At 40.5% G+C, this 14,078-nt stretch overlaps 1 protein-coding gene across 1 annotated transcript; it reads left to right on the top strand.

The window, feature by feature from the left end:
* The first annotated feature begins 1,639 nt into the window (after window positions 1-1,639).
* Window positions 1,640-5,299, top strand: LOC149261138 (uncharacterized). Its single transcript, XM_089367890.1, has 4 exons — window positions 1,640-2,050; window positions 2,186-2,311; window positions 2,861-4,368; window positions 4,660-5,299. Exons 1-4 carry the CDS (start codon window positions 1,640-1,642, stop codon window positions 5,297-5,299), a joined length of 2,685 nt encoding a protein of 894 aa, XP_089224016.1.
* Window positions 5,300-14,078: the final 8,779 nt, after the last annotated feature.

Below are 14,078 nucleotides of genomic sequence, written 5' to 3'. Positions count from 1 at the left end.
TTGCCGCTTGGTGAAGGCTGTGTGTTAAGCGCTGAAGCCTGAGGAGCTTCATGCCTTAATACTGCTAGACAGTTAATTTTTTGAGGAATTGCTGACGGTTTGAGCGGCGGTAGATTGGAGTGTTGTTGTTGCTCTTTGTGCAGCCTTGTGGGGCCATGAAGATTGGAGCGCTGTTGTTGCTCTTTGTTCTTCCTGTTCTTGGAATGTTGTAAAAAACTCTGTTTGTAGCCCGTAATCACTCTGGTGAAAGGCGAATTGGCTGAAATTGTCGCGTAGTAGAGAGTTAAATGTGATTTTAGTATTCCAGCCACCAAAAGAGGAGAGAACCATTGCGTGTTGACGGTTATTTGTTTCTGTTTGGAGCTCAAAAGCGCTTTCGTTGGAACAAACGATGCCAAAAAAGCACTATTTTGAAAACACTATTTTTATGCTCTGCATCTTATTAGCACAAGGTTTATGACGTTATTTCGCACACGGGTAAACTTGTGCTATTTTTCCGGACAACTTTTTGGACAGTGACTCGCAGCTGGGCTCTCCTTGCGGTTTGAGCTTAGATATGGACGTACGGCAGGGGAGGGGTGAAATCCCCTCCTTTAGGGATGTAATGGCAGGTCAAGCTAGCACCAGTCGAGGGAAAGGAAGGCTGGCAGAAGCAGTTGACGAGACGCCAGTCATGGGGCACCAGTGGCAAGCAAGGCTGGTCAATAAGTGCCTTCCAAGGGCACAGAAAAAACGAAGGTACGTAATTCCGAATAACAAGTTGGAGGAGTATCGTTTCTATATGCGAGACCATGCGCTAATTTGTAAATTCATCGGGTATTGGCCTTCTGAAAGGGATCTCCTGAGATGGATCCAACAGAGATGGAAACCACGAGGCCATATTGATCTTAAATTGGGTGCTAAGGGGTTCTTTACAGTTATTTTTGCCAATTTACAGGACAAGGACAGGGTTTTTGAAGAGGGACCCTACTTTATGAATAATGCGGGTTTGTTTACACGGTATTGGGAGGATAGATATAATCCGGAAGCAGAGCAAATTAAGGCTGCCCCGCTCTGGGTTCGTCTCTTTGGGTTACCAGATGAATTATGGGATCCAGAAATATTAGAAGGAATCGGGAATTCAATCGGTTCCTTTGTCAAGGTGGCTGAGACCACGAAACGGGGTAAATATACATCGTATGCAAGAATTTATGTGTATATGGATATCTCAGCTCCTTTACCAGACTTTATCGAGCTTGAGTATCAGGACGAAATTTGGCAACAGCCCATTGATTATGAGCACATACCCTTTCGTTGTAGACGATGTCATGTGTATGGTCACCTTGCAAGGGACTGCCCACAAAGTAATGAACAGCTGGTGAGGGATTGCCCACAAAGTAACGAACAGCCGGTGACAAGGGATACGCCTGATGGCAATCGACCACGTGAGGGGATAGTCAGGGAAGCATCTGAGTTTTAAGAGGTGCAGCGGAAAAGGAGACCTTCTCCTGGGAATCTTAACATCCATACCCAGGAACGAATCACAATCCCTGAAAGTCAAAATCATTATACTGTTCTTCAAACATAGGCCGACGTAGGAACTCAAGGTAAGGAACCCAACCTAATTGTACAGGACCAGGAGATCAACGTGACTGCGCCGATGGAAATTATCAAGGATGGCAAGCGGAAAAGTCGCAGCCCAAGTCGAGAATCGGAAGGCGAGGACGCAGCCCGAGATGATAAACATATGGCTCCACCTCAGAAGGGGCAGGAAGCTATCAAAGCAGCGGGTACTGAGGAAGAACTCATCTTGAAGAAGTTACTTACTGATTGGAAAAAATTGGATGAACGGTTCATTCCAGAGAACGAGAAACAATTATATAAAGAAACTTTTCAACGGTATAAGGAGAAGACGGCTGGCTGTTTAGAAACGAGGTTGGTGTGTGACGCTCAGGAAGGGGAAAGTCAAGGTAAGAACGGTAGGAAAAAAGGGAGACGAACGTTGAATGAATCCATTCAAGCAGTGGGCGAGACTTTGGTAAACTCCGGCAAGGTCATACCTCTGTCTGAGGTATTTCTACCAAATCCTCGAAAGTTTTAAATGATTGTTTTAAGTTGGAATATACGGGGACTTAATAGTCAAGGGAAGCAGCGATATTTGAAGGAACGTGTAAAGAAAGATAAGCCAAGTATTCTGGTTATCCAGGAAACGAAAATGGAAAGTCAACAGCTGGAAGAAATTGTTAAGAAAATGAAACTCGGATATGAGGTTATGGCTCTCGATGCAATAGCGACAGCAGGGGGATTGGCGGTTCTGTGGAATCCAGAGGAGGTAATTTTTGAGCATTGGTATTCTCTTCCTAGAATTCTTTTAGGTGTGTTTCGCTTAGTCGGGATGGGGGAAAGGATTTTGTTCACGGGGGTTTATGGGCCTCATAATCATCGGGATAGGCAGGTTTTCTTGAGGCACCTTCATACGATGCGGCATCTTATTCTGCATATTCCATGGATGATAGGGGGGGATTTTAATCTAATTAGGCATTTAGGAGAGAAGAGAGGAGGGGTTAGGAAAGAAGACTCACTTATGGAGGAGTTTAATGATTTGATCAGGGATCTAAGATTAGTAGACATCCATACAACCAATGGTGTACATACTTGGAATAACCGGCGAGGAGGACAGAGCCAAATTTCCTCTCGACTGGATCGATTTTTATTATCCGAGCAAATTTTAAATAGGGATGTTTTCATTGAAGCTAAAATTCTCCCTAACATTGGCTCCGATCACTGGCCAATTTGGTTGGAGGTCGATATTAAGAAGATAAAATGGAGAAAGCCTTTCCGTTTTGAATCTTTTTGGCTGAGGGATCCCCAATTTGTTCAGCAACTGGAAACCTGGTGGAGTCAATGCACTAGTCGAGGAAAAGGAATAATGCATACCATCCAGCTGAAGCTTAAGGCACTCAAACAGCGAATCAAAGAATGGAATCGAACAGAATTTGGGAATATTCAGGAGGCTAAGCAGAGGCTGGAAGAAGCAATGGAGAATTTACAGCAAAAAATAATATTGGAAGGCAGAGATGAAGCTACCAGTAGAGAGGAAGGATGTATAATCAGCCAGTTAGAGGAACGTCGTAAACAAGAGGAGATTTTATGGCGCCAAAAATCAAGGGTAAGATGGTTAAGAGCAGGTGAACGGAATACCAAATTTTTTCATCAAGCCATGATTCAACATAGGCAGCGGAATAAGATTTTTTCTATCAAGAATGCTGCGGGAGAACGAGAGGTGGAGCAGGTTGGCATTGAAAAGACTTTAGTGGATTACTTTAAGGGGGTGGTCACAGAAACTCAAAGGGATAGAAGGGAGGCTATCAATACAATATGTAGAGACATACCAAGAACAGTTACAGCAGACCAAAATAAGGCATTAATGCAGGCAGTCACTATGGAAGAGGTAGAAGAAGTAGTGATGAACATGCCTAAAAATAAGGCTCCGGGTCCGGATGGCTTTACTATTGAATTCTTCCAGGCAAGTTGGAAATTTATAGGCAAAGACATCCTAGAAGCGGTGGAGGAATCAAGAATCAGACAGCAAGTATGGCCAGGTATTAACTCAACTTTCTTCACTTTGATCCCTAAGAGCAAAACATCTGAAGAACCACAGGGTTTTAGGCCCATAGCCCTGTGTAACGTAATTTATAAGATTATATCTACAGTGATAGCGAAACGGTTGAAACCTCTCCTACCTACTTTGATTGCGCCTGAGCAGACTGGGTTTGTGGAGGGTAGGCAAATTTTGGATGGCATTGTGGTATCCCAGGAGGTGATACATTCTTTAAAACAGAGGAAGAAAAAAGGGATGCTTATGAAGCTGGATTTATCTAAAGCATATGATCGTTTGAATTGGGATTACCTACGAGCAGTTCTTGAAGCTTTCGGGTTTGATAACCGATGGATCGCTTGGATCATCAACCTGGTCTCCACTCCAAATTTCTCAATATTGATTAATGGGATACCTTCAGCTACGTTTAATGCCACCAGGGGTATCAGACAGGGGGACCCAATCTCGCCGTTCCTGTTCATCTTGGCTATGGAAGGATTAAGCAGGAAAATTAAGCAGGAGGTCAGGGCACGAAGGATCAAAGGCATTCTATTATGGGGAGAGAACCTGATCATAACGCATCAGCAGTTTGTTGATGACTTGATGTTGTTTGGAGAAGCATCACTTAGAGAGGTAAGGGGATTCAAACATGTCTTAGAAGGTTTTATGAGCGCTTCAGGTATGGCGGTGAATAATGATAAATCTTGTACTTTTATTTTTAACTCACCAGAAGCGGTTAAGGCCCATTTAACTCGTGTGCTAGGCTTCCGACAGGGCGAATTACCCACCAGGTATTTAGGCATTCAGTTAGACATTAATTCAATGCGTATCAAGAATTGACAAACTTTAGTTGATAAGATTCGAAAACGATTGCAAAATTGGTCGTTTAGAACGCTGAATTTAGCAAGTCGGGTTGTACTTTTAAAATCAGTTTTGCTATCCATTCCTATATATCCATTGTCAATTATGCCTGCTCCTAAGGGCGTTTTTTGTAAATTAAGGGAAATCTTTGGTAAATTTCTCTGGGGGGGACCAAATCAGCAAAGAAAATGGACATTGGTTTCATGGCAACATGTCATCAGGAGGAAAGAGGAGGGAGGTCTTGGTATCAGGGATCTGGAGCTAGTCAATAAGGTTTTAGGGGCGAAGTTATGGTGGCGATGGGTGCAGGGGGGTATGGATACCTGGAAACGAATCTGGACTCACAAATACACTATGCCACGCTCAGTGGCAGGACGCCTCCGGGTAGAAGAAATGCCAAGAGGGTCACACATTTGGGAACTCGCAAGAACTAACAAAGCTTTGGTTCGGGACTTCGCTTTCTGGGAAATCCGTGAAGGCAATCTAGCGCGGTTCTGGACGGATGGTTGGCAACAACGGGAAAAGCTGGAGAGACATCCAATTTTATCTGACCTTCAAGTTGGGGCGCAACAGGAAGGACTAAACTATGTTAAGGATTACTGGCACCAAGCAGAGTTGAATGAAGTGTGGCGAGTCTGGAAGAGACCTCATGAATGGAATGAGAGAATAAATCCGGAGACTCAACAAATGTATATCAGAGAATTAGATTCGCGAAAAATTAAGATACGCCCTGGCAGTGATATCCTTCGTTGGGGTAAAGCAACCCAAGGTATGTTCACAGTTAAAGAGGCCTATTATTGGTTAACAAAGGAGGATCCACCGGCTGACCCCATGCCTTGGAAAAAAGATCTGGGATGCTAAATGGTGGACTAAAGTTACACTTTTCGCATGGTTGGTGTGTAGAGGTAGGATCTTGACGTGGGATAATTTACAGAAACGTGGCATGATTGGTCCATCCTGGTGCTCTTTGTGTAATAAGGAATTTGAGACACAGGAACACCTGTTGAATCGATGTCTGTACATTCAAAGTATGTGGGAAGAAATTCGGGTTCTCTTCGGTCACCTGAATAGGGATCCTGACAGTCTTAGGGGTACCATTTTCCAATGGGGAGCGGGGCATTTTCAGAGCAAACTTGTTAGGCGGCTCTGGAGTCTGTCGCTGGGTTTTGTAATTTGGGAGGTGTGGAAAGAACGAAATCGTCGAATTTTCAAGGGTCGAAGCTGCAGTGCAGCAGGCATATGGGAGGTAGTTTGCCGGGAGCTTAAAGAAACGGTCCTCTCCGAATCTTGGGGAGAGGAGGATTGGAAATTAAATGCGGAAGAGCAGCGCATAATAACCACATTGAACATAGATTTTACGATGCTATACCCCAATACTGATAGGCGTCATCGATATAGTATGCAGAGCCCCAATTATTTTCGCTTCCCAGGCGATAATCAAATTAAATTGTCCTTCGATGGTGCATCAAAGGGCAATCCGGGGGAGGCTGGATGGGGCGGGATTTTCCGAGATAGTCGAGGGGGTTCGCGTTGGGCATATGCAGAATGGGGTGGGGAAATGTCCAATAATGAGGCGGAGATCTGGGGTGTATATCATGGCCTTCGTATTGCTGTAAGGAATGGATACCGAAACCTTGATATAGAAGGCGATTCCCTAATTGTCATTGACATGCTCAGGAAATTACAGAGGGGTAAAACTTGGGACCACGTTGCCAAGAGTTGGCGGATAGCTGCCATTATACAGGATATTGAAGGTCAGATGAGGCAGCTTGATTATATTACACTCAATCATGTATTGCGGCGAGGCAACAGGGCGGCCGATTATTTAGCCAACTGGGCATGTGGTGAATCGACTCGGGTGATGGACGGTAGCTGGGGTGTGTTACAGGCGGATCCACGGTGGGCTGAGCTGTCAACCATCCTACGACAGGACAATGATGAGGCGATCGGGCGTGACAGGACTGCTTAGCTACCTTCCCTTAATGATTCGGAGGTGCAACGAATGGAATAATAATGAACATTGGGGTGGGATCATGTACGACGCTGTCAAAATTCCCATTTGGCATAATGAATTTAAGCAGACATGCGATGAAATGACCATCCCAAGGTCGAATGCAGGGCGGGTACTGAGGTGGGAGTGCGGTGGCAGTAGGAGGACAAGAAGCTTATCACATCAGGGCCTCAGTCCTGCGATGTGTAATAAACAACAGGCTTGGGAGTTAACTAACAATAACGAGGAGAGGTGGTCGTTTGGCGGTATAATGTTGCATGGAAGGGTTCTGCTATTTCATGACTGTAGAAGAATCGGGCTCTGTTTGTATAAATCTCAACAACGTGTGGGAGGTTCGGCGCTTATGTTCGAGCATTGTATGGTAGAATTGGGTTCGCCTAACACAAGAATTTGGCAATTGCTGTTTACCAGTATGGCCACAGTCAGAATTGAGGGTAGGAAAACGCGTAGTCAGGGGGTAGTTCTGGAGGAGAAAGGGAAACAGGCGGCTGAGGAAACTCTGCGATCCCTTTACCTAGATATCTCTGAGGAGTCCGAAGACCAGGAAGGAGACTATTATGCAGACGAGCCACCTCGGCCGACCTCGGGAGGCAAGGTTGGCAAATGGATAAGGCATTCTGGTTCAGTGGGCTCCAGAGACGATGATGTTGAGGAGGATGACGGATGCCCAGAGGAAGATGAAGATGACGAGGTGGATGGACGCCGTGGTCGAGGTCGAGGCCGAAGGGGTCGCGGTAGCACGCGGGGCAGAGGTAAGAACCGAGCTCGTAGAGACATGTATGAGGAAGGATTCAGCACCGAGGTTTCAGGCAGGAAGCGAGGTAAGAAGGACATGAGGCGCAAACTCCAGGAGGTCGAGGCTGCTTACGTTAACGAAACCCATCATCATATTCGGAGGATTATCGACCACCTGGAAGAAGAGGCGCTGCAGGACCAATCAGACCCTGAGATGGCAGACTGGGAGAATTTTCTCCCGGATCCGGGCCACACCAGAGGAAGGATGTCCCTCTACAAGCAGTCCTTGCATGTATATTGGGGAATGAAACGTCTACTTGCCAAGGAAATGGAACAAGTTGCAGTTGAAATGGTGGAGATTGCCCAAGGGATGCCTAACCTGAAAAAGGAAATGAAGAATATGCAAGTGACTCTCATGATGCAGGACAAGAAGATGGACCAGCTGATCCAGATGCTCAAAGACAGTGGAATAGTCAAGGCAGAACCTGATATCCAGACTGACGCCATGAAGCAGTAGATTATGGAGGTTATTATATGACTCTTTTTGTAATTTTCATATCTTAGATGGTTTAGTACCAGTCCAACACAACATGATTATCTTTAGAGCTATGCATAGTATGTTTTTAGGTAGAATAGAGGGTTTCTTAATCATGTTTGATGAATTGAACATATACTTCTTTTGGATGGGGCTTATATACTTTCGAAGGCCACCCGGTTTCCCTTCTGGGCGGGTGGCGCAATGTATATGTACATAGTTTTTCTTTCTTTGTATAGTAATAGAATCATACCTCAGCTTACAAAAAAAATTATATTCCATGGGTAAAGCTTATTTTATAAATGTGGCTGCACAATAGTATGAGAAATTTGGTATGAACAAAACAAAGTTTGAAGTTTTTTTAATTTACTTGGAATTAAGTTGATAATTACCTTGAGTTACGTGGATATTTTATATATTGGGGTTATTTACCATCAAATAAGTCTATGAATTTCGGCTCTCTTTATTGTTAATACAAAGTCCTAAGTTTATGCAACGTCCTAAGTTTGAACTAAGAATAAAAATTAAATTGTAGTCGTTGTTTTGAGATTGTGCTCCTAAGTTCATGGACTTTTCCAATTAAGTGAAAGGTGGTTTGTGGTGTTGATTAGTGATTGGCTTTTTTACTTTTTGAACATTGATGTTTATTTATTTATTTTAGAAGGACTCTTCAAAGATTCATGGATGGAATGATTAATTGTTGCTTTGCTTGTAATTATGGAATATAAATTTGTGTTGGGTAAAATTAAAATTGTGGTGGTGCTTTGATGTGAGCTTGCATCTGCAATGAGCTAGTGTTTCTGGTTGCTATTGCAGACTTACAATTAAATTGGAAGGGCATTCGTAGACAAGATCATAAAGCTTTAAGGTGTCGTTGAGTGTTAGTTCCTGTGTTTTTTAAAAGAATGTATGTGTGCTCTTACCCAGCGTAAGGAAGTCGAGAAATGAGTGGAATAATGTTTGATAGCAATCTTTTTTATAATGCTTTTTCAAAGAGTCCATTTGGAAGTATTTTTGGGTTTGGTAATATTTTTTATTCTGGTAGTATTTTTGAGTCTGAAGAATTATTTGATAAACATAATGGTTTTATTGATGAGCAGTCTATTCCACATGATCCTCCAATCACTCAGATCAAAACTTGCTTTTCCCAGAACCTAATTGTTAGAAATTTGATTGAATCTACTTCTAAGATGGATGTGACATTGGAAGATATGGATATGGATGTTGTTCAAATGCCGCACATGTTCGAAGATGAGTGCATTTTCGTGGCTGAAGAGGAATTGGGTCGCATACTTTAAAAGGCTCCTTGTGATGGAAAGTGGGGAGAGCATGAATCAGATTACCTTGTTTTCATTGGAGATGTTGCCTTGCATCCCAATCCAGAATAGGAGGTTAAGTGCATAAGCAAAGAGCAGTTGAAGGAGCTCATAGCTAAAGAAGGAAAGGTGAAGATGAAACTGCATCAACAAATGAAAAAGCATGGACCCTTTAGGAAGAAGGCAAAAATGAAAGATGTAGTAGTGTGTTGTAGAAAATCCAGATTATGTTGTAAGCCTAACTGAGACTTAGATCAACAGGCATGTCAATTAAGAGTATGTTTACAGTTTCTTATGTACTGTACTATAGTGTATTTTGTGTATTTATCATATGGTTGGAATTAAAGGGGAGCGTAGGAAAACATTAATAATTCCAACCACCATCTTCATATAATGCGATGTCTAGTTTATTCTTGAGAGTTCAGGAGATGGTCTCGAGACCTCTGGAGACTTCAGGGAGCGTCCTGAGGAAGCCACCGACAACCAAAATCCAGAGACTTCTATGTTGTGTATAAAAATCCTTGTTTGATAATGGAATGGACAAGCTGTGTGTTTTGTGTTCAGTGTTCTGCTGCGTTTTGTGATATTCAACACTCTGAAAAACCCCTAGGACACTTCAATTGTGTAGAGGTTATACATCATGCTTTTGATTTCAATAATTTCCTGCCAGATTTTAGAAAAATTACACTGGAAAAACTCACAAAAACTTCCAGAAAATCTCTCTAAAAACAACTCATTATCAAATTACTTAGTCCATTGGAAAAAATGGCTCAAAGGTACATATGTGTGGTTTCAAAGGTACATATGTGTGGTTTCTACCTGGAAGAAAAAAAAATCCATATCGACTAATAAAATGTTTCATTTGTCTCATAAAATTCCATACTCTCATCGTTATTTGTAATTTTATCTTAGATTTAAGTTATATACTCTCATCATTATTTGTAATTTGATCGTAGATTCAAGTTATTGCAAAACCTCGACTTCAATGTTAATCATTTGCCCTTGTTCGTCCTCTTTAATAGAGAAGGCGACTTTTATATTGAAAAGAAAAGAAGTAATAATACTAGGGGTTGGTGAGGTCATTTTTTTAAAAATAAGAATAAGGTGAAAATTATATGGTGTAAAAAGATATAGTTGTGTGTATGTTGATATTATATATTTTTGGTATAAAATTACTTTGTTTTATTTTGGTTGGAATGGATTGTTGTTTTTGGTCATATGTAGCACAAATAAAATATAGATTATCACATAGAGGTGGACTTTCTTTTTTATTATCATTTAACAATTTAGTGCACGAGGAGGTACGTTTTATAAGAGGTCTTTTAGCAAGTTACTTTAGGGGTTGTTTTAAAAGTGAGGTTTATGTTGTTTTGATTGAATAGGGAAAACAATGATATGGTTGTCCTTTGGGTCCAACTCCTTGGATAGATATTACCTTTGTGGGATCTTAAAATGTTGAAACTATTAAGTGATTATTTGCACTTATTTTGAGGAGTGGATTCAAAGATCTTTTGATATGGATGCAACCTTAAAGATCATGTTCTTATCAAGTATTGTTGGTGGATAAGAGGAGAATATGGGTCTTGAATGGAAAGATTATATCTTGGATCAAATACTAGATTGTCGAATGATGACCTTTAGGTGATTAGTTTGCCACATGCATGGGACTCATTTAAGAGATTTTCCTCAAAAGTCTTTAACCGTGAGGAAATGATTCAAAAATGAAGATGGAGCCAAGAGTGAGGATAAGGGAGATTTCTGGGCACTCCTCTCTATTTTAAAGGTGTCAATAAGTACCAACAAGTTGAGAAAGATCTGCAACAAAGTTCATACGTTGTGAGGAGATAAGGGATCGAATGTTTACATAAGACAAAGCAAATCTATGCATGAGTGTGTTGACGAGACAAAATGCACCGCTAAATAGTTCAAGGGACTCAACCCATAATAGAGGCCCAATTAGACTCTCCCATGTTTGGGATAGTTGATTCCTCTATATTATTTTGCCTGACAACTAATTTCGATGGGATTTAATGATAGTGAAAGAATGCATGCTAATGAGAAAAACCCCAAAAGACTATCTTCTTAACTATGAGATGAAGTAACCATGATTTAGCTGGACTAGTCTGAATTTGCTAAAGTGCAATTCAACCACTATTGTTTAAGAGATATAGTTAAATAAAGTTATTATTTAGTAAAAATGATTAGTTCATATCTATAGAATGAAAATTTAGAAAAATATATTAATTGCAAAAAGGAAAAAGTTTAGTCTAGTTTGAAAATAAATATATGCTAACTAATAAAGGAAAGTGCAACTAATCTAACATGTGAAGAAATATGTGCATGTTCAAAGTAGTCAGTCAACATATAGATTTTGATCACATGTAACCATTAAAATCACAATTTGGAATAATCCTTATGTGGAACCGAAAGAACAACATTAGATGAGGAAAAATAGAATAAACTATTCTATTCTTTGTAGAAGAAATTAATGCCCATAAAATACTCCAAGGAATGTTGAAATCTATTAAGAAAAGAAATTAATCTTAGAAAGAGAAAATTAATATAATTTAAATTGTAAAAGAAAATTATTTTTCTCCTAGAATAGTCCAAGAGATAGAAAGCAATTCTTAGTAAAATATTGGCATGGAAATTGGCTTCTCAGTAGTAAGAATGGATCAAAAATCATTATTATAGTAACATTAAGTTACTTCAATGCAAATTTTCCCAACCCATACTCCTTAGAAAGTCACTCCATTTATATTATATTAGAAAATATCCCCTTACAAATAATTTGGGATGGTATAATCATGAAATTGAATTTGGTTCCCAGATCTAACATGTAATTATTGTTGAAAATGAAACAAGAAATTCCTAATTTAATTTTGTCTTGATTAAATTAGGAGAAAATTTGAATTTGAATTTTGACAAAATAATTCGAGGTAGTTAACTGAGGTGACATGGGTCTTGTCACTTAGTTAACTTAGTAAAATTGAGTTAGAGACACTTGAGCTCAGTTCTACATGATTGATTGCTAATTTATAGCAATCAATTTCAGTTAATTTGGATTACTGTTAGTGTAACTAACTCTCACTGTTAGTAGAACCACTGGAGGTTCAGTCTAGGGTGTGTAACTCTTTTCACACTAAGTGATCATCCAACTAAACTAATCAATCAACTTACATTAACTGATGCATGCATTAAATTTCATGAGCAATTTTAAATCTGTGCATTAAATTTCTACATGGTATCAGAGCAAGATTCATAGTAGAGAAGATAATTCGAAGTTGTCTTTGTAGGTGGATCGAATTTGCAGGATCAATTCTTCAGGGCTAGCATGATGGCTTTCTATGCACTGAGACTCGAGTATGCCCTTGAGGGTAGCTCAAATTATGTTTCTTGGAAGGAAAAGATGGAGGCAATGTTGGAAGATAATGGGTTGAAGTAATTCATAGATAATGATGTCCCAAAACCTCTAACATCTGATGCTTAAGATCTAGAAGAATGGAAGAAGTGTGTAGCAAAGTTGAAGAGGATCATATTGGATGGAGTTTAAGACCATATTGTCTCGAATATCCACAGGAAAGAGACTCCATATGCAATGTGGCAGGCCTTGATAGATTTGTTCCAGAACAGTAGTGACAATAGGAAGATAGCACTAAAGGAGAAGCTTTAGAATATCAAGATGCAGAAGGGCAACACAATTCCATAGTACCTCAGTAGGTTCACATTGTGTCGTGATGAACTTGGTCAATTTTGTTTTACTGTAGCATAGGATTATTTGGTGATCCTAGCACTTCTAGGCCTTCCCAAGAGCTAGAAAAACTACTAGGATTCGGTAAATGGGAGGGAGAAGCTACCAAATTGGGAACTCCTTTGGTACGATTTGATATAGGAGAAGATAAGGTGAAACACCAGAGAGGAAACCTCATCCAAGGGTGATGATGAGGAGAAATGTGCCTTGGACAGAAATGAAAATAAAGGGAAAGGGAAGAAATCCCAATCCAAAGAAGAATCAGGTCAATGGTGCAAAAAGAAAGACTTGTCCAAAGTCAAGTTCTTTCACTGTCATGAACTAAGACGCTATGATTCCACAAAATATCCACACAAGAAGGTAGGCAAGAATGACACAGGAGGAGTAGTGGGTGAATCCTTGGCTACATAGTTCGAACCTGATTTTACCTTCATTATATGCATGGCAATCAAAATGATGGATAGTGTGTGGTATATTGACAATGGTGCCTCATTCCACAAGACAAGAAACACAGAATTTTTCAGTGGCATGGAGGAGAAGGACCTCTAGATGCACATTGAGATGGGAGATGATGGAGGGTTTAGTGCGACTAACATTGGTACCATTACTTTTAAGAGGGATTTTGGATCCCATCTCAAGATCAAGGATGTGATACATGTACCGAGTCTAAAGAAGAATCTAGTTTCCATCATGGTGTTTGGAGACCATGGCTACAATGTGATACACAGAAAAAGAAAGGCTTTCTTCAGACACATCACCATGGGACAAATGAAGCAGATCTGGGTTTGAGTGAAGAACCTCTACAAATTAGATGTTGAATATTGTGCAGCATTGATCACGAAAGAAGAGAAGGTGCAGAGATAAGATGTCAGTGAATTATGGCATATAAGACTTGGCCATTTTCATCATGACACTTTGAATATAATGGAACAAATTTCTAAAAAACTTCCTAATGGAGCACTAGAGAAGCAGGATACAAGCAAAGGGTGCACATTGGGGAAGTACAAAAAATGCACCTTCAATGATCGAGACAGAAGGGCACATGAAATCCTGGAAAGGATCCTATATGATGTATGTGGACCTTTCTCGACAGCTTCCACCACCAAGAACATGTATTATGTTATATTTGTGGATGATTTCTCACGGAAATGCTAGATATACTTCATGCAGAAGAAAGACCAGACATTCTCCAAATTTGTTGAGTTTAAAGCACTTTTTGAGAAAGAGACTAGTAGGAAAGTGAAGACTCTCAGGAGTGATAACAATGGTGAGTATGTGTCGAATGAGTTTAA

This window comes from Pinus tabuliformis, chromosome 6, assembly GCF_031772625.1.
Source record: "Pinus tabuliformis cultivar Carrire ecotype Pingquan chromosome 6, CPIR1, whole genome shotgun sequence".
In the NCBI taxonomy this organism is placed as follows: Eukaryota; Viridiplantae; Streptophyta; class Pinopsida; order Pinales; family Pinaceae; genus Pinus; species Pinus tabuliformis.
The sequence above is the reverse complement of the archived record's forward strand: the minus strand, read 5'-3'. Positions and strand labels throughout refer to the sequence as shown.

What these genes read in the sequence shown, in the direction of transcription:
- LOC149261138 (XM_089367890.1), top strand. Translation starts at nt 1,640, where the DNA reads ATGGAAATTATCAAGGATGGCAAGCGGAAAAGTCGCAGCCCAAGTCGA. An exon ending in TTCTGTGGAATCCAGAGGAG is followed by an intron (nt 2,312 to 2,860) that starts GTAATTTTTGAG and finishes CAATTTGTTCAG; the next exon opens with CAACTGGAAACCTGGTGGAG. An exon ending in CAGGGCGAATTACCCACCAG is followed by an intron (nt 4,369 to 4,659) that starts GTATTTAGGCAT and finishes ACATGTCATCAG; the next exon opens with GAGGAAAGAGGAGGGAGGTC.